Source organism: Abramis brama (genome assembly GCF_963993115.1).
Source record: "Abramis brama genome assembly, chromosome: 7".
Classification (NCBI taxonomy): Eukaryota; Metazoa; Chordata; class Actinopteri; order Cypriniformes; family Leuciscidae; genus Abramis; species Abramis brama.
The window spans coordinates 45,023,940-45,051,471 of NC_139969.1; the positions used below are offsets into that span (position 1 = coordinate 45,023,940).

A 27,532-nucleotide genomic window follows, 5' to 3' on the forward strand; every position below is an offset into this window, starting at 1 on the left:
TTGAATTCCTGTAATCAGATTAATTACTGACTCTACATGATGTTGGATAGATATTTGTGTTTTAAATATAATGGATGTAAAGCATGAATCATGTTCATATGTGTGTGTGTGTGTGTGTGCGACTCCTATTGAGTCTCTGTAAAGGAGAAACTAATGAGTGTACGGCGTATGGAATAAACCACAGGGAGCAAATACAAATGTTATTTTGAGTTCAAACACAAACCTTTAGTTAAAGCCGTTTGTCCTCTAGTTTAAACATGTTTGTAGGCTCTTAGTAAATAACTGAGAGTAAAGTAAGTGTAAAGTAGTGTGACGTGTTGCTTGTCACAGTAAAAACACACTAGAGACAGAGACATTCCTCATGTGAGCTGGACGCTGAGAGCTGAAGCTGGAACTGCACTGATTTTAGCAGGAGTGCAGCGTTTTCCTACAATCTGACCAAGTCTGTTTTCACACTGAAATGATTCACTTCTACTGACACAGTTCATAAAGCAGGTGTTGATGTATAAAGCTGTGACAGTGAGCTTTTCTTCTCTTTCCTCCTTTGTGTTAAACATTTCAATAACTTCACATTTTGTTCTCACACAAACCCTTTGTTGCAATAAAGCTTAATGATAATTTCCTTTCACGAATGTTTGAAAGGTTTGTTCACATATCAGAGGTAAATGAAGATCTCTTTAATATCTCAGTGATGTTTCCTCACCTCAGGACACAGTTTGAGTCTCGTAGCTCGTCTCTGAGTCGCTGCTGTGAGTCTCCTATCATATTATCTCTCAGCTCAAGCTCTTTTAGAAACTGCAGTGCTTTTGAGTTAGTCAAAGACTGAGTTAGAGAAGAAACATCTGTAATGCCACAGACCCGTACACTAGAAAGACACAAACAGAGGAAGAGAGATTATCTCACAAACAAATCATGAATGTGAAGAATTTTACACAAATATAATGTGAACTCAGATTCACTGTGAGATATTGAGAATAAAGTGTTTTAGTTTAAAACCCCAGAAAGTGCACTGCTATAAACACTGACACATAAGCCCTGCTGTCTTCAAATAAATAAACTTCAGTCACACTGTAATTGCTGTACAGTATAATGATACTAACTGTAGTTTCTCCAGCTTGAGTTGTGGGTTCATCAGTAGATCACTGAGGTTTTTCACTCCAGAGTCTCCTAGTTTATTCAAGGTCAGGTCCAGCTCTCTCAGGTGTGACGGGTTTGATTTCAGAGCTGAAGTCAGGATGAGACTCTGTTTCTCTGTAATACTGCATCTATTCAGACTGAAGACAGAAAGAGAAAATGACTCAGATCTATGATGATCAACTAACGTGTTCATCTTCATCCAGCAGACTTTTGCTGACAAATAAACAGGGATATCAAGGTAAAGGTAACATGGAGAAAGACTACACATTGTTCATTTAAATATACTACCAACACTGTAACAAAACAAAGGTTGAAATTGTTGATGTATTCATGTTTACACATTCATTTCATATCATTTTTAAAGGGTCATGAAACCCAAGAAACACATTTTTGATGACGTGACGCGTGACCTTTCCAACGTGATGATGTAATACGTGGCACATCTCAGAGATGGTACAAGACGGGCATTTGTGGTTAAAAAGTATATATATATATAAACCAAAATACAGCGAATATCCTTCTTGGAGCGTCTACTTTAGAAAGTCAACATTTAGATTATGTGAACTAAGTTAAATGCATTATAAAGGCCTAGGTCACTCTGGAATAAATCACAATGTGTTTCATGATAAAAACGTGACTTTAGTTTATAGTCCGGAAAACACAGTAGGTTATAGTAAATTATTTCACGGACCCCCTGGCACTTGAGGACTGAAAGCCTCATAAGAAAGCCCTGTCGAGGCTCTTCCCCGGTGCGGGTCGTGTCGAGCCATTAGTCTGGGTGTTTGATGAGAAGAAGATGAAATGTAGTAGTTGCAATAAACGCGTTCAGAATCCGCACAACTGCAGCAGCGGAGGACTTTTATTCTGCTGAGCGGAGCTGAGGAAGAACTGATGACGGGACAGTCTGATCTTCGGCTGACAAATCAGAGGAAAGGAGCGTTTCATTCCCGCCTACGTGTAGAAATCAAATATTCAAGCTGTTTATAAATGTTTCTACCTGAGAACGAAAAGCGATTTTTAGTGTTGAAAAAATTGAAAAACAATAAAGAAACTGTTTTCTCTTTTTTCTACTTTCAATATTAAACAAAAAAAAAAAAACGAATGAACATTTCCTTTGATATTTTTGCAGCCAGACAGACACCCAGCTGTGCAGATTCATTTATAGATTTAACAACATTTAACCCAAGCCAGAGGAGACCAGTCCAGCTTCTGGAGGACCAATGTCCTGCAGTTTAACTCCAGCCTATTCCTACACAAGTCATCAGCTACACAAGCTCTGAATATATATCTAATATTTATATAATAAACAGGTACTTTTAAAAGGGTGACATCCCAGGGACGTTTCTGTACCATCTTCTTCAGAGAGTGAAGCCTGGATATTTCTAGTAACCCTGAAGACTTGCTGAGCTGGTTCAGGAGTGTTTATTGGGCTGAAGCTGAACTTTGCAGGACATTGACCCTCCAGGATCAGGACACCCCCGACACAGGCCCTTCACATTAACTGAATGTGATTCATCAACACCTAGTACATCTTAAAATATAGAGCTCATGACACATGAAAACAACATAGAGAAAGTATTTTAGTTGTTAGAAAATACTACCAGAGCTTTGATGGACAAACATTATATGCATAAAGCAGTGGGAATAAAGAATACCTTGAAAGAAATGAGCAAATCTCAGAGAAACATCAACCAATTAAGCAACAATAATAACTTAAAAAGTGCTTATAATTTACAGTGTTGAGAGGCTTGCTTTTAAATTGTATCACACATATGATAAAATCAGTTAGATGTAATTTGTAGATTAATGTATTCGGTTAATTACTTAAAGCATCATGATCCAGTTAATGTATAATTATTTGTTTAACACTGATTTTAATTTGAACCACTGCAGAAACTCTCCTCAGATCACAATTCATTAATGGCTATTTTTGTATTATAGGCCTTAAACTGAAACATGAATAGGAACTGAACTGTTAAAGCTGCACTGTGTGTTTTACCCCCATCTAGCGGTGAAATTGTATATGACTACCCAGTGAATATTAGTTTCTGTTCCTCTCAATTCTGAGGGCGTTTTAACTCCTACGGTGGCCGTATTATTCCAAGATTAACATGGCTTTCAGTTATCGACTTCGTCCATGACAATAATAAACAATACGTCTAAAATGAATAAAACTACAGGACAGGTGTCAGGAGGTAAACGCCACCCTTGGAATCGGCTATCCCAGCATAATCAGATTAGGCTAACGTTACAATGTGTACAAAGTAAAAGCAATTAAAAATAACTAAAATTTACAGTGTCCTTTTTTTTATATAGCTTAAAAAATTGCGCCTTTAAAACTATTCATCACCTGTGATCCGTCGCAGCACAGATTTATGTTACAAGGTAAACAACACTTGTTCACCACTGACGCGAGGATGAAGTTATACTAGAGTAGGGTGACCATATTCCAGGACATGTCCGGCCGGGGTTTCGAGATCGCCCAAAATATCCGGGATACGGCTTTTGCTTTATCGTCGCCATTCATTTTGTTTACATGCACACCTTTTGATTCATTAGGACTGAATTAATTCCGATTGGTGAATCTGAATGTAGTGTTTACATGAACGCTAAACAAGTGATCGGTTGTCTTGCGTTTTATCATTGCTAAGAAAATTCCTGTGTTTTCGTCTCGATCGGGATCCGTGTGAAGCAGAACGCATGACCTGCAAAGCTGGCACGTACGTGTCAGTGTCAAATAATGTAATAATGTAAACATAATGAATGGTGACTGTAGAAAGCAAAAGCCGAATCCCGGGCATTTTGGGCGATCTCGAAATCCTGGCCAAACATGTCCTGGTTAAACAGGACGTATGGTCACCCTATACTAGAGGTCGTTCTGCCGTTATGCACAACCATGCTATTAGACAAGCAACTATAAAACTTCGAATTTACACAAATGAATTACAACAGGCTGAATTACCTGTCGAGAAGAAAGCAGGCAACCTCAGCGTCCGTTTTAAAATCTTCTCCTCATGAGCTCTTTCCATCTGGGAAAAGTTACTCCAATATTGACTATGGTCTTGCTGATTTGTCTGTCGCGTTGACGCTTTAATTCTCTCTTTCAAATGTGAGTACACACACACACACACACACACACACACTATCTTTCAAATCTGCCGGCGCTCGCGAGTAATCTCCCCCTCGCATTCGTCACGGTGTCACTGAATGTAAAGCGCGAAAGGCGAAGCTTGAATTTACAGGTATGTCCCTCTTTGGCTAATGTAGTTTCAAGATGGAGGGGCAACATGGCGACCGGTGTGATGAACAATCCATAGACGGAACTAGAGTTGGGGTTTAATGAACTCGGACTTGTCACGCACTCGGATGAATTTGCACTCGGACTTGACACGGACATTTTAGACTCGGAAAATTTGCCGAGTACAGTCGAGTCCGGGCACTGGAGGACACAATATTATTCAAAAACGAAACTGCTTACATTGTGTTGTGTCAGTGTTGAGCATTGTAGCCAATCACAGATATGTATATTAAGCGCATGAACACAGTGGCCAATCAGAGGCGTTTTGAGTCACCATGCGGAGAAGTCGCTCAAAACGTATGTTCAGAATCAGCGCGAGTTTTATCCTTTCGCAAATCTCCTCATAAACAACAAAGTCTTGGCGCGATATAAATAAGAGATTCGCTGTGCAGTGCGGACAACTTCAGTGTTTATGACGAGAGTTTCAGTGAGAGTGCAGAACGCGGTAAGTAAGTGATGGCTTAAAGTGAGCGCTATTGACTATGTAAATGATATATTTTTTCATGCTTGTAGAGGACCAGTGGTTACGTTCACACTGTAAATTAAAAAGAGTGATAACTGCATTTAAATGTGGGAGAGAATCCGCAGAATTTTAGTCCTGTGAGTCATGAAATTGCGATGATTGACACAGTAACCATAGCAACATGAGAACGTGATAACCAAAGCAACATGTTTGCGTCTAATATGATTTTTGTTACATTGATTTAGCCTACACTTTAGTCATAAGTTTACATACACCTTGCAGAATCTCCAAAATGTAATATTTATTTATTTTTTAATGAGGATGATCATAAAAACATTGTTTCTATTTATTACTGCCCTGAAAAATCTTTTTCACATAATGGATGTTTAATAGCCTAGTCCACAAGAAAAAATACAAACACAAAATACAAGACAAATTACATAGGCTTGATTTTAATATTGTGTTTCATTACCTGAATGATCCACAAGTTTTTTTTTTTTTTTTAATGGTTGTTCATGAGGAAAAATCCTCCAGCTCCTGCACATTCTTTGCTTTTCCAGCATCTTTTGCATATTTCTCCTTACTAGCAGTGACTATGATTGTGAGATCCATCTTGTCACACTGAAGACAACTGATGGACTCATACACAACTATTACAAACCCTGCAAACATTTAGTGATGCTCAAGAAGGAAGCAACCATTAGGAGCCAGGGGGTGTACATTTTTGAACTGGATCATTGGTGTAAATTGCTCTTATTTTATTTAAAAATTCATTAATTAATTTAGTCCTGCCATTTAGAGGCTAAATAAGATATTAGCATGTAAAACAAAATAAGATAATCAAAATAAATAAAATTTTAAAAATCAACGTCATCTTGCTCAAAAGTTTACTCCTGGCTCTTAATGCATCGTGTTATATTCTTGAGCATTACCTTGCAGAATCTGAAAGATGTACGATAGGTAAACGTATGACTGTAACTATACATTGGAGTCATTTTGTAAGGTTTAACATATTAATTTAAGAGCTCAGTGTTGAGACCTTTCACTGGAATTTGATTGACATGCGATCTGACCAATCATAATGCAGATACCTGCCATTTGTGTCCGACAAACAAACCAAACCAGATAGTAGATTAAAGTCATTGGACTTGAACTTGAAAAATGGTTTGTATTGAATTCTTTTTGCAGTTCTGATGTTCATTCATGTTTAATTCGTGCTATAACTAGAAGATATTATCAGTTCATGTGCTGCTTGAGTTGAGGCCTATATTAAAGCACCACAAAACGGTGTGTATTGTTTTAATTTCATAAAAATTACAAAATTTGAAAGCTGAGACTTTATTTCATACCAGAAGTAGCCTTGTCTTGTCTGTTGGCGCATTGTCAGTGTACTCTTTGCTCCGCAATATATATTTCACTGTGTGAGAACATGTGGAGTGAGAGCGGAATGGCTTGTCGGACGTAGCGACAGTAAGAGGGGCGGGTCTTTGTGAAAGGTCAATTTAAAACCATTTAAATCTTTGTGGACTCGGCCGGACTCGACTCGGACTCGGATGTTAAGGACTCGGACTCAAGTGCGACTCGGCCCTCTTTGGACTCGGACTTGGACTCGGACTCGATTGTTAAGGACTTGGACTCGACTCGGACTCGACAATGGTGGACTTGGACCCAACACTACCTGGAACAATCGGGTCCGGTGTGATGAACAATCGGGTCCGGCTGAAGAAATGGGTCCGGGCTTAGGACCCAAGCAATCCGATTGGTTCAAAGCACGTTTTATGGGTAATCGCTTAAGTGCCTGGTTATAAATCATACAAAATCACTTTATTATAGAAGACGTTTGTACTACGTTATAACGAGTCATCAATGTATGTCGTTTTTTTTGGGTCGAAAAATAAAGTTTCTTGGATCTTCTTGAAACCTTGGATTCGGATAGAGGGTGCTGATGCGCAGACAGGAGTGCAAGATTGGAGGCTCTAGAGCAGGGATAGGCAACTCCGGTCCTGGAGGGCCACTGTCCTGCAGAGTTTAGCTCCAACCCTAATTAAACACACCTGAACAAGGCAATCAGTGTTTTCAGGATTACTAGATAGATACAGGCAGGTGAGTTTTTATCAGGGCTGAAGCTAAACTCTGCAGGACAGTGGCCCTCCAGGACCGGAGTTGCCTATCCCTGCTCTAGAGCCTTCCAGAGCTGAGATATGGAGATCCCAGGTAGCATTTGTTACACTGTGCAAAATAGTGGTTTCACGGACAGTGGAATTTTGGGATGACACTTGGTGCTACGGACTCAGGGGAGCCCGCTGAGTGCTGATAAACAGGTTTCATCAAAATATTTCGAAAGCTGAGCTTAAAAACCACCGTGTCCGCGAAGCCACTATTTTGCCGCCAAATAGTGGTTTCGAGGACACTCATTTTTATGCAAATTAAACACTGAAATTACTTGAAAATTAGTGTGATGTGTTCAGTTGAGCGTGCTTAATAAATTTTTTATTAATTTTTGCTCAACAGTTGTTACTCCGGTTAAAGCAGTTTCTGTTTATGTTGTAAAGGTCTTGGATGGTTTGCTGAAACGTATTCGAGTTTACGACCCCACTGGCAACTACAAGTCAATTTCTGCGATGGACCTGGCTATACTATGGTATTATGTGCTTTGTAAATGTTAAAATTGTGATCTTTATTTACTAATGTACATTTATTAATTTCTTTTTTCTTTTGTACAAAAGCAATGCCTTCCGAAATACTTGGGACTTGGGAAAATGGACTGTTGAGTACCCAGAACAGTGGAGGCTGGCTGACTCTAACAACTGTGGGGTTTTGGTTTGTACAGTAAGTTAAAAAAAATGCTTTTATTTATTTATTTTATTTTATTTTTATCTACATTACTTTAACAACTGTGTTTATTGCATTAGATGGCAGAAATGGAGGTGAGGGACAAATGGACCTCTATGAAAAACGAGGTGATACAGGGAGAAGATCTGTGGCATCTGAGAAGATATCACGCATCATCAATGGCAGCATATGCTGTTCAGCATATGACGTATAAAAGGTATGTGTAAAATGAGTGTCCTCATTCATATAAATCAACTTAAAAGTTTAATAAATCAAGTAGATCGTTGATTTTTTAAATTTAGGACAGTCGAGGAGGTGAAAAAAAAGGAATTTGTTCTCTTGTCAGTGATGCTGAAATTCAGGTACATATAAGACCTTACAAAATTTTAAATGGCTAGATATTGTTTGCTATACTAAATATTTTTTTCAGGAGTTGTTTCAAGGAATTGTGAAAGGCTTGGTGAAACCCACGTGGAACAAATGGTGGCAAATGAAGACTGGGAAAATGGCAAAACCTAAGAGCTTTCATCCAGCCTTGTCAGCACATGTTGAGGAACTTCTAGGACACATCGACAACATTGTGTTTGAGCAAAAGAAGGACAAAAAGCTTGAACATACTGACCTTGTAATGTGTGAATTGATTCCTGAGGTAAGCATTTTATGGGATTGTGTTGGTACAAATAAGTACTCAAATTTTTTATATCACCAAAAAAACACATCATTTTCTCACCCTGGTATCATTTGATAATATGTTGGAAGAAACTGATGGCTGATTTTTATATGTTTTTGTGAACTAACTCATTAAACTAACTCATTAAGTAATTACTTTTTTTTTATCTTTTGTTGTACAGATCAGCCTTACAATACTGAGACGAACGGAAGGTTTCAGTCACTTTTGGGCTGATATATCTTATCTTGTGGAGTGTGTCATTAAAATAGCCTTTTAAGCCAGTCCATCCATGGCACCCAGGTTCAACGAGCTAACTGCGTCTGCAGCTGCGTTGCACCTTTGGGCTTGCATATCAAAGCAAAAACAGTGAGTGATGTGCCATAGCACTTAAGACTGCAAGTGTACAGTTGCATGTGACATGTTGTTTGTGTGTTTTTACAGAGTTCCTCAAGTCAGTCCATGACACCTAGTCCAGCCTCCTCACCTACCAGGTCACGACCGCACCATCTAAAGGGGAAACTGACTGACTGCATCATCTAGGCCTTAGGATGGTTCCACAAAGAATTGACTGCACATACAACATGAATTTACTTCAAACTAAAGATCTGACTTTACATACAGCAAAAGACACTGCATCTATTTGTGTCTCATTAGCTCTCAAAAAACTTTAACCTTACAGTTCATTAAATATTTTAACACAGCTAACTCAACATTAATTGTTTTTAAATCTCCACAATGTATAGCCAGAGGACTATCACAAAAGTGTTTAGGAAAGTAAATACATACTAGAGTATGTCTGTTTAAAGCTGCTTTGTATTGTTGTGTATTTTAAAAAGCTCTATAAATGTCCAAAAACGATGTGCATTTTGCTTGTAGTTTTGTGTTAATAAAAATGTAATATATTACATCTCATAATTCAGTTGAATTCATTATGTATTGTATTGTGTAATTTAATTAAATTTTTATATAAGTTTTGGTTCTCTCATTTTATTACATTAAATGTTATTGTGTTGTATGATGTTCTGTATTAAGAATTAATTCTGACATAAATCATAAGCATTAGTACACAAATGACATGCTTGTAATAAAAAAGCATTTTATGCCCCATTGCTTAGTAACAAATAACTTTGTCACAAAACATACTTTAAAAATGTTATTTCTTTCAAATAAAAGATTATTATATGAATTAAGGGGTTTGATTAATTACATTAAAAATTGTGATTCCATAATTTTATTATACTGTTCTTTAGTCAAGGTTAGATTTAATATTTATACCCACAAAACATAGCTAGCATTCTGTAATTTATTTAAATGTCTAAACTGGTAATACGAAAAATAGTAATATACACAAATAATCATTATTTTAAGAATATTTTAATAAATAAAAGTGTACAAAATAATTACATAATTATAATTGCATTACGAATGGCTGTGAATATGGTAAGGCAGTATCAGTGCAGTATAAGCTCAGGAAAAGCTCACGATGATCACGATCATCGGATAACGTTAGCTGTATGCTATGCTATTATCTAAGCTAACTAAAAAACACTACCAACGAGAAATGTTTAATTTCACAATCTATAGCTTCGGTTAAATACTAGTATATGAAACGTATACTTTAGAATACATTAAATACATTAATGATTCGTTATAACGTAGTACAAACGTCTTCTATAATAAAGTGATTTTGTATGATTTGTAACCAGGCACTAAAGCGATTACCCATAAAACGGGCTTTGAGCCAATCGGATTGCTTGGGTCCTCAGCCCGGACCCATTTCTTCAGCCGGACCCGATTATTCACCATACACCACACCACACATTTTAAAAATCTGCCTGCCTCTATGGGAATTTAACATAGGGGTGTACTCACTTATGCACCATGTATTTTAAGGAAGAACATTTATTTATTTACGATACATTATTCATTCACAAAGAAAATTGGTGTCCTTAAAGGTTGGATTTTTCCAAATTTTTTAAATTAAGGCATTAAGTTCAATTTCCAAAAGATGATTTTTTATTCCTCTTTTTAGTCAACTTTAGCATGGGTGTCTAAACTTATGCATAGCACTGTAATAGATAACTCAGCTAAACAGGCCAATAAGAGACTATTACCTACTATTATTGCAATTAAAACGTCTACACATGTATAAAACTGATCAGAGATCAGGTAAAACCCACAGACACTTGTTCAATCTCAGTGAATCTGATGATTCATGTGTTCACAGAGATCATCGCCCCCCAGTGGTGAACCACTGACATTTCCAAACGTTTGGACACAGTTCTGACGTAACGAAGCCTCGTTTACTGAAATCATGTGACTTTGGCAGTTTGACACACACTCCGAACCACTGATTGAAAACAAAGACTCGTAAAGTTTTCACAGGTTCATGAAGCGTGTTTCGAAAGCGCCCATCACTAGCGTTCAGTCAACTTACCTTCAGTGGATCTTATTACAGGCAGACACTGATCACAGACCTTTAAAACTAGGGCTGAACGATTAATTGCATTTGCGATAATATCGCGATATGATGAAATGCGATTTTTTAACCGCAAATCTGCGATTACAGTCTGGTCACGTGACACGCGAGAGTATCCCAGTCTGCACTGCAGATGAAGCATCAACTTGGCACGCTACGCATATAGGCCTGGCTACAGGAAATAACAGTTTATGTTTAATCTATGTGATATTGTGTTATAGATTCTCTCCAACGATTCTGTATCCATTAAGATCATTTCAGATTTATGCCTGAGCTTAGTTTTAAACACAGATACGAGATGACGCGTGTGCTTTATAAACAACCGTATTCTGCTTGCTTCTAATTCCTCTGTCACACACACACACACACACACACCATTGCTCAAGAACTGAGATGCGCGCGGTCTGCGTGATGCTACTTCTGTGGTGTGTGGTCTCGCCCGCCGGTATTTTACTCACAAATGCTCTACGAAGGCATCATGTCTCTGAATGCAGTTGGCTTATATATTAAAAATCTGAAAATTACAGACAGAATCTGCTTTCTATTTCAAATACTCGCGAGCGCTTTGCGAAGAGCGTTTGAGCATGCGGCTGCAGCGACTCCGTCTACGTGCTTAAATGCACTTGCATCTCAAAATGCTTTTATGACACAGTCAGTTATATCTTAAGTTATTAAACAGACAGGACAAAGCACATCTTATCATTTCAAAAGAGATGAACACGTTCAGACAGCCGACTCCTAAATACTGAAAACACTCTTTGTTTATTGCTTGTAATATTTTGTTCCCCTCTTTATTTGTTTTGAAGCTATATTTGTTAAAATTATTAACATGTATTTTTATTAATGTAGTTTTTTAATGTGTAATTATTATAAGTAGGCCTACTTATAATTATGTAATTAAATAAAAATAAATAAAGAAAAAAATGTGATCGGCTCATGAGATGCCTAAAGATTCCCTTGCCTATTAAACAATGATTTATTGCTTGTTTTTGTTGAATAATAGAAAAGATAAAGAGCTTAAAAATAATCGCATATTAAATCGCAATCGCAATATTGGTAAAACTAAATCGCAATTAGATTATTTTCTAAAATCGTTCAGCCCTATTTAAAATGCACTTATTTACATTTTTACAAGTTACAGTATATGCTGCACCAAAATTCACAGTCTGCCGAAATAAATAAATATAAACCATAATTATTATTCAAAACAAACATTCTGTCTGGAAATATTATCGTCAGCTAACAAAGAGATATTATAAATAAATGAGCAATACTCACGTCAGTGTGTTGAGTTGACAGTGTTTATCCTGCAGTAGAGCAGCGATCTGATTCACTCGTGTGTCTCCTAGTTCATGTTTACTCAGATTCAGCTCTCTCTGGAGTAACGGGTTTATTCCCACAACTCTATTCACATACTGACAGGCTTCCTCAGCAGCAGGACTCACAAACCTGCAGAAGAGGCAATTCAGCTCTCAGATACATGTCCACTGCATTACAAAAAATGATATGAAAAAAAAACATTATTGTTCTAAAGACAAGCTCTAGTTAGTTATCTAGATTTAACACTTTCTTTGAACATTTAAATACACAAATAAATATTTTACATTTATGCATTTGGCAGACACTTTTATCCAAAGAGACTTACATTGCATTTCAAGCAACACATTTACATTCTAATCAGTTCTTGCTTTCCCTGGGAATCGAACCCATGACCATGGCGTTGCAAGCGCCAACGCTCTACTGTTTGAGCTACAGGAAGGATATTTCTTTTAGAATAGATTTAAAAGAAGCAAGAGCAACACTCAGTCCTAAAGCAAACTCATAAGAACAGAAAGGTCTCACAGAGCAGAAGGGCAAAAGCTCACTAGATCATGATTTTCAGTATGAATACAGAGTGTGAAATTAAGATCTTTCTGTATTTAAAGCAGGAGGAGTGAGAAACATCAGCACAGAGAAAACTGGCCTGTGAAACTGCATGTTTGTGGGCATCTGGAGACTCATAGACCTGGGCTGGGTTTCCCGATAACGTGTCTCTCAGCGCTACGAAGACTCTAAAGGTATAACTTAACTAAAGGTGTACCCTTTCTAGGCGTGTTCCCTGAACCATACCTTAGGAAGCCGCTTAAGATATGCCTTTGTACGTGCGCCGTTACCCGGTGCTGTCCGTGGAGATGCTGCTGAATCTGCTGATATCGACGGCTCGAGAATCAACTATTCTCTCGTGCAGCGGCTGCTTCACTGCGTTACGTGAGAAAGTGCTGTTCTTTATACGAGAATAGTGTTGACAAGATACCAAAATTATTGTTTCGATACCAAGTCAAGAATTGCGATTTGATACTTCGATACTTTTCCTGAAAAGGGAGAAACTCAAATATCATTGCTGTGCTTTATTTTAAAACCGGGACAACATTCTAATCATTTAACACACTAATAAATGAACATATGAACAGCAGATGTATTAAACATTTGAACAAAATATGAAATATCAAAATATAAAAAATAAATTAGAGCAATGACATTCAAGGTAAAAAAAAAAAATAATAATTTAGCAGCATTATCTCGTTTATCATAAGAAACAAAAGTTACCAGTAATAACTTTATCTTGATTCTGAACTTTGAATAAAACTATGAACAGCGATTATATTAAACAATGTTTAATATTGGTAACATATGATAAGCCTCATTGGTGATCTATTTGACATATGGGGAGAGGGTTGTGGAAGGCACTTCATGTTAATCATAAATATATAGCAGCAAAGACAACGTCGCAGTGTTGACGGCAAAATAGGCTACAGAATATTTCGTTCTGTATTGAGAGGTGAAAATCGATAATATTTTTTAAAATTACATTTATATCTGCATTTATGTCAAAACCTAAAGACTTTCATACATCAAAATGTCATTTATTAATATGTAGGCCTATTCGTGTCAAAATGACATAGGAACATCTTTTTCTATCCTATTTCTATTCTATCTTCCAACACGCTTGCGTCGCGTGAAAAATAGGCGTCTTATAATAGGATATTAAAAACAATAACCCAAACTATAATAGCCTGTAATAGCCTAGCCTACATATTTCAAAACTGTATCATATATTGCTGACACAATAACCATTTCAAATGTTTACATGCCTTCTTCTCTTTCCCATTTCTGTTCGCTGAGCTGGAGCTGTGATGAAATATTGTTCTTGTAAATGCTTTCCAGCATTCAGTATTAAAAGTGTACATCTTACGTACGGTGCTCGACAGTGATCAAAAAGGATTTAAACACTGAATTTTGAATCTCTTCTTGTAAACTCAGAGATTTGGATTCAGATGGCAATAAAATTCCCACACGACCTGTTTGTCAAAAAACAATTTGGCATCCTCAGACCTGTTTTTACGTGGGTTGGGTGAGAAAAAACACTGACATTATGGATTTGGACGGCAATAAAATCACTGACCCCTGTAAATGTTTAAAATACCATACAAGCCTATGAGAAATTAGCGTCTGAAAAGGACTTAATGGACAATGCATTCACTGGCCTTTGAAAGCGCTCCGCGGACGGCACCGTCTTTTAGCACAACTATTCGCTGTATCGCTGCCATAGTTTGAGCAAACTCCCCTACGGTGTACATTTTAGGACATCCTCAGACCTCAGACATAAAGGCATCGGACGAATCTCCAAACTCCACCTGAGTCTGTTTTCGCCGATGCCTTTTTGTCTGAGGACAGAACGCGATGCTGTGATCATCGGTGATTCCATCGTTCGACACGTACAAGCTACGTTAAATAAAAGTAAGGTGCATAGTCACTGCTTTCCTGGTGCTCGTGTTTCTGAAATCGCTGCTCACGTTCCCGAGATTCTGAACGAGCGCGTCGGAACTGTGGTCCTGCACGCGGGAGGGGCCGACATCAGGCTGCGACAGACAGAGGTTCTGAAGAAAGACTTCAGGAATCTGATCGATACGGTACGCAGCACATCGCCTGATATAACGATCATTGTGTCAGGACCGCTTCCCACATACCGACTAGGTCATGAAAAGTTTAGTAGATTATTCGCGCTAAATTAATGGTTAATATCATGGTGCAATGAGCAGAAACTGCTCTTTGTAAATAATTGGAATCTGTTTTGGGAGCGTCCTAGGCTTTACCGTGCCGATGGCTTACACCCAAGCAGATTCGGATCGGATCTTCTGTCAGATAACATCTCCAAAATGTTAAATACCTTTTGACTAGTAACCAAAAGTTCAAATCATAGTCTCTGCTGCACCAAATTAACTGATATAAATAGTGTAGAACATTGCATAGAAACTGTGTCTATTCCTCGTTTAGTGAGATCAAATAATAAATCTACTGCAGGATCTAGAAAAAATCTAATTGTTATTAAACCAGAAAATGTTGCTATTAGTAACCAAAAACAATTTCTAAAGCTAGGTCTTCTAAACATTAGATCACTCACACCTAAGGCAGTTATTGTAAATGAAATAGTCACGGATAATAGCTTCGATGTCCTTTGCCTTACTGAAACTTGGCTTAAACCTAATGATTATTTCGGTCTAAATGAGTCTACTCCATTAGGATACTCCTATAAGCACGAACCCCGTCTGATTGGTCGTGGCGGCGGTGTTGCAGCGGTCTATAGAGATATTCTCAATGTTACTCAGAAAACGGGTTATAAGTTTATTTCGTTTGAAATACTTGTACTAAATGTTACGCTCTTAGATGTTAGAAAAAAATCCATATTATCTCTAGCCTTGGCTACCGTATATAGACCGCCTGGGCCTTACGCTGATTTCCTAAAAGAGTTTGCAGATTTTCTCTCAGATCTATTGGTCAATGTAGATAAAGCATTAATTGTTGGAGATTTTAACATACACGTAGATAATCCAAATGATGCGTTAGGGGCTGCGTTTATAGATTTATTAAATTCCTTTGGGGTCAAACAAAACGTCACCGGACCAACTCATCGTCTTAATCACACACTCGATTTAATTATATCATATGGAACTGATCCAACCGATATAGATATCATTCCACAAAGTGATGATGTCACTGACCATTACTTGGTAACTTGCATATTACGTACTGCTGTAATATGTCATGCGGCGCCGCGTTTTCGACCAGGCAGAACAATCCTTCCATCCACCATAGATAATTTCTCGAGTTGCTTATCTAATCTGTCTCAGCTGCTGCCTGAACCCAAACAAACAGATGAACTAGAAGAACTAACTAGCACTATGAGCACCATTCTCTCTAGAACATTGGATGTTGTTGCACCCGTTAGATTAAAAAAGGTCACAGAGAAAATTAAAGCACCATGGTACAATAATACTACGCATGTTCTAAAGAGAGAAACCCGTAATTTAGAGCGTAAATGGAAACAAACTAATTTAGAGGTCTTTAGAATCGCGTGGAAAGACTGTATGTCACGTTATAAAAAGGCCCTAAAAGCGGCCAGGGCTGAGCACCTCCGCAAACTAATAGAAAATAACCAAAACAATCCTAGGTTTTTATTTAACACCGTGGCTAGACTAACAAATAAACAGACGTCACCTGAACAAAATATCCCGTTACAGTTTAGTAGTAATGATTTCATGAACTTCTTCACTGAGAAAATAGAAAACATCAGAACCACAATTGTAAACGTTCAATCCTCAATCGCACCTTTGAAATCAGCCTCAATTTTCCCCCCGCAAGAACAATTACAGTGCTTTACAACTATAGAACAAAAAGAGTTAAATAAACTTATCACTTCATCTAAAACAACAACATGTTTATTAGATCCTATACCAACTAAACTACTGAAGGAAGTGTTACCTGTAGTGGAAGAGCCTCTCCTCAATATTATTATCTAGCAAATTATAGACCCATTTCAAATCTACCTTTTATGTCTAAAATACTAGAAAAAGTTGTGTCCACTCAACTGGGCTCTTTCTTGCAAGAAAATGATATCTATGAAAAGTTTCAGTCAGGATTCAGGCCGCATCATAGCACTGAAACTGCGCTCGTTAAAATCACAAATGATTTACTCTTAGCTTCTGACCAAGGCTGTTTCTCAATACTAGTTTTACTTGATCTAAGTGCTGCGTTCGATACTATAGATCATACAATACTCTTAGATCGACTACAAAATTATACTGGTGTTCAAGGACAAGCATTAAGCTGGTTTAGATCATACTTATCAGACCGCTACCATTTTGTCTATTTAAATGGAGAAAAATCGATCATAATTCCAGTAAACTATGGAGTGCCGCAGGGATCTGTGTTGGGCCCTCTGTTATTCTCAATATATATGCTGCCACTTGGAAATATTATAAGGAAACATGGAATTAGTTTCCATTGTTATGCTGATGACACTCAAATATATATTTCATCACGGCCGGATGAAAACGCTAAATTATCCAAATTGACAGAGTGTGTTAAAGATATAAAAGATTGGATGACGCGTAATTTTCTTTTATTAAATCCAGACAAGACAGAGGTAATACTTATCGGTTCAAAAAACCGCCCACAGAACCTCTCACAATACAACTTTGACATCATAGGATGTCCTGTTACTTTATCCTCTACAGTAAAAGACCTGGGTGTTATACTTGATTGTAACCTGTCTTTTGAAAATCATATTTCGTATGTTACAAAAACAGCCTTTTTCCACCTTAGAAACATTGCTAAGCTACGTAATATGCTATCAGTTTCTGATGCAGAAAAGTTAGTTCATGCATTCATGACCTCGAGACTAGATTACTGTAATGCTTTATTAGCCGGTTGTCCTGCATCCTCAATAAACAAGCTACAGTTAGTCCAAAATGCAGCCGCTAGAGTTCTTACTAGATCAAGAAAATATGATCATATAACACCGATTTTATCATCACTACATTGGCTACCTATAAAGTTCCGTATTAATTATAAGGTATTGCTATTGACTTATAAAGCCCTAAACGGCTTAGCTCCAGTCTATTTAACGGATCTTCTATCACCCTATAATCCATCACGCTCTTTAAGATCAATAAATTCGAGGCTTTTGGTCATACCTAGGATATCCAGATCAACCAAAGGAGGGAGAGCATTTTCGCATTTGGCTCCAAAACTCTGGAATAGCCTTCCTGATACTGTTCGTTACTCGGACTCACTCTCCCAGTTTAAAACTAGATTAAAGACGCATCTTTTCAGCCAGGCATTCATATAATATTGTTAATCTCACAGTTTCAAACTACAATCCGGCCTCTAGTTCATAAATGCCAGAGGAGAACTGGCCCCCGACTGAGCCTGGGTTCTCCCAAGGTTTTTTTTTTTTCTCCATTAGGTCACCTGATGGAGTTTTAGGACACCATTAGGTCACTTGATGGAGTTTTTCGGTTCCTTGCCACTGTTGCCTTTGGCTTGCTCAGTTGGGGATATTTTGGGGATATTTAATTTTATTCTATCAATCAATAAATTCCACTAGAAACAAACTTTGTTGTATTATTTTGTTTTAATACTGTGAAGCTGCTTTGATACAATCTGTATTGTGAAAAGCGCTATACAAATATACTTGATTTGAGGCTGTTTCGTCTGATGCCTAATTGTACGAGACCTGACACCCGGCACTGTTTTTCCTGAGACCTGAAGCATTTTAGTCTGAGGCATGATGCCTAAACATTCAGTCCTTGTCTTCATGTGTCTGAGGTCTGAGGATGTCCTAAACTGTACACCGTACTCCCCACCACAATCATTCCCTTTAAATAGACTATTAAAGGGATAGTTCGCCCAAAAATGATATTTAAGCCATGATTTACTCACCCTCAAGCCGTTCGAGATGCATATGTCAATCTTTTTTCAGACGAACACATTTTCAGTTATTTTAGAAAATGTCTTAGATCTTTCAGTTGTTATAATGTGAAGCAATGGGGTCCAGCTGATTCACGTTCGAAAATGTACATGCATCCTTCTCAAAAATAATCCATCCGGCTCCAGGGGGATAAACGAAGGCCTTCTGAGGGTAATCCGTGCGGTTTTGTCGTAAAAATATACATATTTAAAACTTTATAAACTAAAATAACTGGCTTCCGGTGGCGGTCGGTGCGCGTTCACAGGGATGGAAAGCGTTGTGACGTAGAACGAACGTTGAGTTTTGTTTTGCTCTGCTCTCTGGCTGCGCTGTCACGTTCGTTCTACGTCACGACGCTTCCTACGCTACGTCTTACATCATATGCCAGCAACCATCTCTGTGAACGCGCACCGACCGCCACCGGAAGCCAGTTATTTTAGTTTATAAAGTTTTAAATATGTATATTTTTACGACAAAACCGCACGGATTACCCTCAGAAGGCCTTCGTTTATCCCCCTGGAGCCGGATGGATTATTTTTGAGAAGGATGCATGTACATTTTCGAACCTGAATCAGCTGGACCCCATTGCTTCCCATTATAACCACTGAAAGATCTAAGACATTTTCTAAAATAACTGAAAATGTGTTCGTCTGAAAAAAGATTGACATATGCATCTCGAACGGCTTGAGGGTAAGTAAATCATGGCTTAAATATCATTTTTGGGCGAACTATCCCTTTAAGCCTTTAATGGTTCGCCAGCTGATGTACCTTTGGATAATATAATTAAAAATCTTATAACAATCCGTATAATGACAGTTTTATTCTTTGCATGAAAACACTTGAATTAGCCTAACTGAACACTGTCTGGGTGTATTAAAACTTCAGAATTATATTCGTATAGACGGTCAACAGTGATAAGGTGAAGCTAAGACTGGTTCAGACCAACCTTCAAAACGTAAGACTTACAGAAGGTGTACTTAACTAAGAGCCTTTCGGGAGACACGTATTAACGATAAGGTACAGCTTAAGGTGTAACTTAAGAAGCACGTAGCGTTAAGAAGGTTTCAGGAAACCCAGCCCAGCTGTAGAGAGATGCAGTGAATCTGGGCTTGATGGAAACTATTGTGTTCAGAAAACCATTTCACTAAAAGAAGTTCATACCGTACATTCGGGAGGAGCCTAAACATTCAGTCCTGTCGATCATCATTACAAGCATACTATATGAGCAGCAGACACAACGTCATTTATCGATTATCATTTATACGACAGTATAAACCTCAGAAGAGTATGTGTATTTATCTCTGTTGTGCTCAGGTCGTCAGAATGACAGTTTTTGCGTGAACGTTAGAACAAATAATAGGCCTATATATCCAAGTCAATGTATTATTATTTTCTTTTTGTATTAGTATTTAAAGATATTTAATTTACAACTAATTTAATAATTTATATCTTGATGCATTTTATTTATAATAAATTTTTTAGCACTTGGGTATGGCAAGGTGGTTTCCAGTATAAGCACTGCCAGGTTCTGCAACAGAGAGGACCCAGAAACGAAGAATTCAGATCAACAATGCATTTATTGAAAATCAACTTTTAAACAGTCGGGCAGCGAGTCCCGAGCGACCAACAGGGCTGAGGCAAAGGGGGATCCGTTAACCAGGCAGAAGGGTTTGCAATGTTGCTTTATTTGTGTAATTCCACTGGGTGTCACCAGTGTAGTAGCAGAAACCACATACTTCACCTTTAATCACTCATTTTAAGCTTTAAGCGCTATTGCTCAGTGCGATCACGTGAAAAAGGAAAACAAAACATTGCAGGAGAGAGAGACCCGAGTCCTGACAAACAACTAAGTTATATTACAATGTCTGAGTCCTGTATCGGCAACCTGCCATTCACGTGGCTTATATACATTTCAGAAAACCCCTTGATCACAAATATCACATGCAAAAATATTGCATAACCATGCCACAGCGGGCCAGACTAAATACCCATAGCTTACCTTGTATGGCTGATGTTTGTTCTAAACAAGTCAGTCGGCTGGGTTTGGAATTGAAGATGTTCATATCGTCACAAACTAATTAGCCTATCTGTTAGTTCTCTTTTTAAACGACTAAAGTGTCAAGTTGTTGCGCCGTCCTGGCATTTTTGTCAAGATGTTTTCTTCATTAAATGCATCATAGAAAGTGGTTTAGTCATTTTTGTAATAACATGAAAAGGTTGAAATCCAGATATTTGTGCGAAGAAGAACATTATACTACTGGGCGCTGGCGTGGACGTAACTGAAGAGACGAAGTAGCATGCTCTTATTAAAATTAGGATAGAGTTTTAATTCATGAACAATCCTCGATTCGCAGAGTAGAGAATGCATCCGTCTCTCCTCACGCTCACAGACACCCTTACAAGCAATTTCCCGATGATTTGGAAATGATTTCATGCCTAAGCGGTGCTTAAACTTATATTGACCTGGGTCGCTCGTTGTGTTCTGTCTTACGGGTTGTATTTCCACAGCACGAAGGCAATTAAGATCTACTTTTAATGAATGAACTGTTCGTTTTTAAATCTCCTGGTCAACTGGCATTTGTTATGGGCAGTCAAACTGCACTTTATGTTCTGTGGATTTCCATTCAAATGCACGCAAGCTCATGCGAAAAGATCACATCTGAACACAAATTCGCATCACGTGAAGTTTAACCAGTAGAAGATCGATACGTCATGGCGTGACCTCTAGGCTTGCAGTAAAGTCGAGACAAGAATTGATTATATTCCTTATATTCACTGTAAAAGATTCTAAGCCTTAAATGACACCTCCTTTCTGGCTTGTCAAACAGATGGCCATGATGTCTTTTAGATCCAGTACCTCATGTGTTGTATATTGTCATTATTAGTAGTATCTTTTAATAAGAATTATTATCTTTTTCTTTTTTTCCCAAAAAATTTAATGACCAACAATATCTTTAGCACCACCACCAGTCCTAAGTTCAGTTAAAATGACAAATATGCATTCATGCATGATTATCATGTTTTAGTTCTAATTACTAAAGTTATATCATTAAATAATGCGGTAACACTTTACAATACGGGTGCACTAATAAGCATTAATTCATGCTTAACTAATGCACAGATAATCATGAGTTAATGTATGACTCATAAATAACTTAACATTTTCCGCCAACTTGTTTATACTAGAGATCAGTTGCTTGAATTGCGGAAATCTTCTGCAGCGTTTGTACGAAGAGTGGAAATTCCTGGTGAGCTAAACAGACATGTAAGAGGCTGCAAAGTGGGAAAGAAGAGGCGGAAGCGGCGGAAAAAGTTTAAACCCATCTTGCCTTCAGTTATCACCGGCAATGTAAGATCTATCGTGAACAAAATGGAGGAGCTGATGATGCTGACGAAGAGTCAGCGGGAATCTTGTGAATGCAGTATTGTGTGTTTTACAGAGACTGTAATCATAATCATATCCCGGACCCTAATGTGGATATGGAGGGCTTTCAGATGGTGCGTGCAGATCGGAAATCTAAAGAAAGCGGTAAGAGGAGAGGAGGGGGGTTGGCAGTGTATGTGAATAGGCCTGTCACGATAACAAATTTTGCTGGACGATAAATTGTCCAAGAAATTATTGCGATAAACGATAATATTGTCGTTCTGAGACCATTTTCATCTAATATAATGATAATGGCATAATAATGCAGGTACACCTTTTCAAAGATCTATAAACTTTTATTTCTAAAGAATATTAAACATTGAAAACAGAAAACATTTTAAATATCCACAAAAAATGAACAAAACAGCCAAAAACAATAAAAGCAATGGACTCTCGGTGTCTGTTAACAAAATAAATGTCTGTTAATAAATAAAATGGATGTAAACTAAATTGCACTTCAAAAAATATTAAACATTAGGCTTTAGACATTAGGCATAAACAGTGATACATTCCATAACAGGCAAAACTGACAGGACCTTTGTTAACAAATAAAAAAAGCCTCAACAGGCCATATCACACCATTTGCACTGTCCTCCTGTTACTTAATCGACTAAATGCCGAGTGATTGTGTACTGTCGGGAAGACGGAGACGCACTTTATTGCGTGTATATGCTACGCACTGAAAATACTTAGGATCAGTGTTGTGAGGAGTGCATGCGTATTACACGCCATAAAGTGCGTATCATATGCACGCAAAAACTATTTTTGGCATATAAATGGCACGAGAAATAACATTTGCGGTATAGATACGCATTTTCATGAGATCAGGCTCGCTGTCGCGTTTGGCTTTGAAACCAATTCCATCTATTTCTTTATTTTCCCTCCAACTCACAACTAGCGTCTTCTCTCTCTCCCGGCAGTCGTCGCAAGCAGTCCCGCCATCGCTTTCCCATACAAAGACCATGTGACTGACAAGCGCCGTGGCGCCGCCTCCCCACACAAAGACCATGTGACTGACAAGAGAGTTCAGTCCTCCTATACGCTAAGGAACCGAGAGTGGTCATCCAGTCTCTTTGGTAGAGAGAGAGAGAGAGAGACGAGGAAAACAAACAAGCATGCAAATGGAATTATCGTGGCCGGAAAAATTATCGAGCTCATTTTTTTTATCGTGCAAATAATTGATTTGACTATTGCAACAGGCCTATATGTGAATAACAAATGGTGCAATCCAGGACATATCTCTATTAAAAAAAAGCGTTGCACAATGGACATTGAACTGCTAACGATAAGCCTGCGACCATACTATATACACAGGGATTATTTGCATGTAATTGTGTCTACTGTATATGTCCCGCCTTCAGCCAACGCAGCTGTGGTGTGTGGAGTTATTCATGACCACGTTGCTGACTTACAGACTCTGCATCCACAGGCATTTATTTTAATAACTGGAGATTTTAACCATGTTGCTCTTGGGACTGTTTTACCAACTTTTAGCCAGTTTGTGACTTGCCCGACCAGAGGCAATAAAACCTTGGATTTACTTTATGCAAATCAAAGTGAAGCTTATAGCGCCACCCCTCTTCCTTCATTGGGTAAATCTGATCACAACTTGGTGCATTTGTCATGTAGGTATAAACCACTTGTCCAGCAACAGCCAGCTGTGACGAGAACAATAAGGAAATGGATGATGGAGAGGAGTGAAGTTTTAAGAGAGAGTTTTGAAACTACAGACTGGAATGTTCTATTTGGCATGAACGGTCATGATGTTAATGAGCTCACTTATTGTGTCACTGGATATATAAACTTCTGTGTTATACCAACAACAACTGTACCCTGCTTCCCAAATAACAAACCGTGGGTCACCAGCGAAATATTCTACTCATCTTTGGGGGGGAGAGGGCTTAATGTCTTAAGTCTTTTCTACCTATACCTATATCGCTAAACCATTCACGGTTTATTGCCCAGCTTGCTGTCTTTGCAATACTTTTTGTGTGTTTTAACTCAGAGCTCAAGCGGAGCCTCGGGTTCGAGCCTCCTCCAAGGACGGCAAGCCAAGCTAGTTTACTATTAATCTTTAAGGCTGAATGGGCAGGCAAACTAGTGAAAAGGTTATCTAGAATTTTTTAGTGTGCACAAAAACAAAATTGTCCATGTTAATTTTCAAGGTATAACATACTCCAGAATATCAGCACATCCAGTATACTGACCCATAATGTCTATTTGACCTGTAGCTCGTATAAGGGATGTCCCGATACCACTTTTTCACTTCTGATACCGATGCTGCAGCTTTGGCTATTTGCCGATACCATTATCAATTCAATATTTTTTTATTTTATTGAACTAATATTAATAATAATAAAATATATAGAAGCACTTTGCTCAATTAGCCACATAAAAACATCTCTCTCAAATGGAGAACAAATACTTCTCCAGTATATAGTCCACAACAACAGTTGATAATGAAAGACTGCCACCCTTTATTCAAAAGACCTTGAGATATATTTGGTAATTGTACCTGAATGAATTTAAAATTAATTTGCTATATTTTTATTGTTTCCTTAAAATTTGTATTAACTTTAACTTTATTCTCATCTGAATTATAAATAACTTATTTCTGTATAGAATAATACTACCATTAAAAACACATTTGATTTTCTTTAATCAGTGTGGAATGTGTAACTTAAAAATAAACAGATTACTGCTCTGTTTCAGGACAAGAAATAAAAACCAATGGAATATGATGAATGTCCAAAAGATGAGATAATTTTGGCTTTTAAACAGTGTGTGTGTGTGTGTGTGTGTGTGATTTTGGTTGGGTGACAGTTGTAGGTTACAGTTTGACAAGAGTTTACAGTTTGACAAAAGCACAATATTGTGTTTTACACAAAAAAGTAGGCTAAACACTTTGCAGTTTTAATGATGTCCTGTATGAACAAAATGAAGGATTATGGTTTTATGTTTCCACTGTTCAATCGCGCCCGTGCCTCTCTCTCTCTGACACACACACACTCCAGCATTGCAATCTTGACATCGCAGTCTGTTCATTATGCTGCGTTCACAACAAACGCGAATAGAGCATCAAATTCGCGTCTCTCACGTCTAGTTCGACGCTTGAAAATTTTGAATCCATTCGCGCGTCCAAAGCAAATAGGAGGCGCATATAAAGCGAGCGTTTGAAGCGTAATAGACGCGCGTTTAGAGCTAAGGCGGGGCTACAGATTAGGTGTCCCTAAAGAACCCGCATATGTCAATGCGCGTATCTAACAGTAGTTCCGCATTACATTAATTAATGTGAACGTGAGTGTTATTTATTTTTATACCGTGTAATTAATGTGAACGTGAGTGTTATTTATTTTTATACCGTGTATTCTCCGTGTAAATCCATGCAATACGATACGGATTCAATACGAATACATGTACTCTTCCACCCCTAATAGGTATCGGATCATATTTTTTTCACCCCTCCAAACTCCGATCTAGCGTTCTGGGCCAGTATCGGCATGATACCGATGACGTGGATCGGATCGGGACACCCCTAGCTCGCATCACAACTAAACTGTGTTCACAATTATCATCATCATGACAGAGCCCATAGCATTTAATCTAATCTTAATGTAACAAATTGTCCAGCTTATTGTATAACTAAAATAATATATTAGTTATGAATATTTAGCCTGCATATAGATCATTTAGTTCATTATTAGATATCGTCTCACCTCAGTGTCTTCAGTTGACAGTCTGGATCCTGTAGTAAATCACTGAGCTGCTTCACTCCTGATTGTCCAGGATCATTTCCTGTGAGATCCAGCTCTATCAGGTGTGAAGGGTTTGATCTCAGAGCTGAAGCCAGAGCTTTATAACCTTCTTCTGTCACACTGCAGTTAGAGAGTCTAGAACAGAGAGGAAAACATTCAGCTGATTAATCAGTTAAACCTGAACAATATAAATCTGAATGATCGCTCTTCCAGTCGCCTCCACAATAAGGAAGCCCCTCTTTCTGGTGGTCTACGGCTCAATCAGTGGTGTTTTCATTGGCGTATTGCATGGACAAGTGCAGCGATTCCCCCCCTGGGTGCTGCAGCGTAAAGAGCAGTTTCCCTATGTTATGTTCCCTAGTTTCTGATATTTTTTATGGCTGTAAGGAAAATTAGGAAGAGAGCCAAAGCACTCTTCCTGTGAACTAACATATCATGAACAGCAGCTATGACTGTCTCCATGGTAAGCCCTGTCCCCATCCCGTTGGCAAGAAGGACTAGCATTTTGGGCATTCGTGGGGTCATAGGGAAGTTACAACTTAGGGACCCCATTTGTTAGTTTTCGACATAACGTTGAACGTGGCTGATGTGACTGATGTAACCCTCATTCCCTGATGGAGGGAATAGAGACGTTATGTACCTCCTGCCACAACCCTGAACTATCCCACTGAATGGCCGGGACCCCGTCTCGGCTCCTCAGCATAAACCTGAATGAGTGGATGTGTGCTGCCATCTTATACAGCCATATGTACGGAGGAGTTGCTAGGCATGCAAATTCCACTGCCCATTTTTCTAGAACTCAGAGGTGATTTGAGCTGACCCCATTTGTCAGACTTTAACATAACGTCTCTGTTTCCTCTATTAGGGAATGAGGGGTACATTAGTAACCAATACTTTCTCTTGCGCTTTTGTCTCCAGCATCGCCCTGTCAGTCATCAAGCCTCACTCTCGTCATGTGACTCCTGTGGCTAAACTTACCTCAGTATCTCTAATTTAGACTTATTCAGTCCAGTGCAGAGCAGCTTCACTCCTGAATCCTGCAGATTATTATTGTTCATGTTCAGCTCTTTCAGATTGGTATCTGATCCAAGAACTGCAGCCAGAGCTGAACAGCTTTTATCTGTTAAGTTACAATCATTTAACCTACAATAAATCACAACACAGAATTAGATGGAGCACATTCCCAATACATTTTTCAAAAAATAAATATTAAATATATTTTTCATTATAATTCTTTTACATAAACACTTTTTACATAAACTAAGCATTTAAAATATCAAATTATTGGGAGATATAGTAACAATCGATAATGTATATGTACTGTATTTAAGCAGCCTGTTTTATAAAAATATCAATGTTTTATATTATAACCTTTCAGAATTTCATCTTTCATTTTGGCAATATAAATAACATCTGTACCAAATTACATTCTTTCCCCCAGTCTGGGTATATGAATAAAATATGTTTTTTTTTTTCCCTCAAGAATGAGTATGAGCTAATATATAATTCTATATAAGTCATAACAGTCTGCTGTATCATATGATATAAAACATGCAAACATTTTTACATGGTCTTTTATATTTCCACATGGTCTCAAAAAAAAAAAAAAAACATTTTCAGACTATTATTTAATATATCTCAGGCTTTAATAAGTTCATGTTCATGATAAGGAATCACTATAGAGT

At 37.9% G+C, this 27,532-nt stretch overlaps 2 protein-coding genes across 14 annotated transcripts in view; one reads left to right on the forward strand and one right to left on the reverse strand.

The window, feature by feature from the left end:
• The window catches only part of LOC311087309 (uncharacterized protein), a 504,672-nt gene that overhangs the window by 469,087 nt on the left and 8,053 nt on the right, over window positions 1-27,532 (reverse strand). For all 9 annotated transcript variants that reach the window (XM_084120622.1, XM_084120620.1, XM_084120623.1 and 6 more), the window contains exons 7-10: window positions 26,826-26,990; window positions 25,809-25,982; window positions 12,158-12,328; window positions 1,101-1,274 (exon numbers count right to left, since the gene is read on the reverse strand). In XM_084120622.1, coding sequence (XP_083976748.1) covers window positions 1,101-1,274; window positions 12,158-12,328; window positions 25,809-25,982; window positions 26,826-26,990 — 684 coding nt within the window. The remainder of the gene's footprint in view (window positions 1-1,100; window positions 1,275-12,157; window positions 12,329-25,808; window positions 25,983-26,825; window positions 26,991-27,532) is intronic.
• LOC311087352 (uncharacterized protein) lies at window positions 2,507-9,244 on the forward strand. Of its 5 annotated transcripts, none has more exons than XR_014607215.1 (8): window positions 2,507-3,332; window positions 7,451-7,539; window positions 7,625-7,727; window positions 7,811-7,947; window positions 8,033-8,092; window positions 8,161-8,379; window positions 8,582-8,766; window positions 8,842-9,243. XR_014607215.1 is itself a non-coding variant. In XM_084120698.1 (5 exons), exons 1-5 carry the CDS (start codon window positions 4,848-4,850, stop codon window positions 8,861-8,863), a joined length of 384 nt encoding a protein of 127 aa, XP_083976824.1. In that variant the 5' UTR covers window positions 4,044-4,847; the 3' UTR covers window positions 8,864-9,237. The 5 variants fall into 5 exon arrangements, 1 of the variants encoding a protein (XP_083976824.1); XR_014607216.1 differs by lacking the exon at window positions 2,507-3,332 and adding an exon at window positions 4,044-4,880 and having other exon boundaries at window positions 8,842-9,244; XR_014607217.1 differs by lacking the exon at window positions 2,507-3,332 and adding an exon at window positions 4,044-4,880 and having other exon boundaries at window positions 8,582-8,700; window positions 8,842-9,244.

Excerpts from the sequence above, each read along its gene's own strand:
- LOC311087352 (XM_084120698.1), top strand. The coding sequence starts at position 4,848 with ATGACGAGAGTTTCAGTGAGAGTGCAGAACGCG. Across the intron at positions 4,881-7,450 it reads CAGTGAGAGTGCAGAACGCG|GTCTTGGATGGTTTGCTGAA; the intron begins GTAAGTAAGTGA and ends TATGTTGTAAAG. Across the intron at positions 7,948-8,841 it reads CAGCATATGACGTATAAAAG|AGTTCCTCAAGTCAGTCCAT; the intron begins GTATGTGTAAAA and ends GTGTTTTTACAG.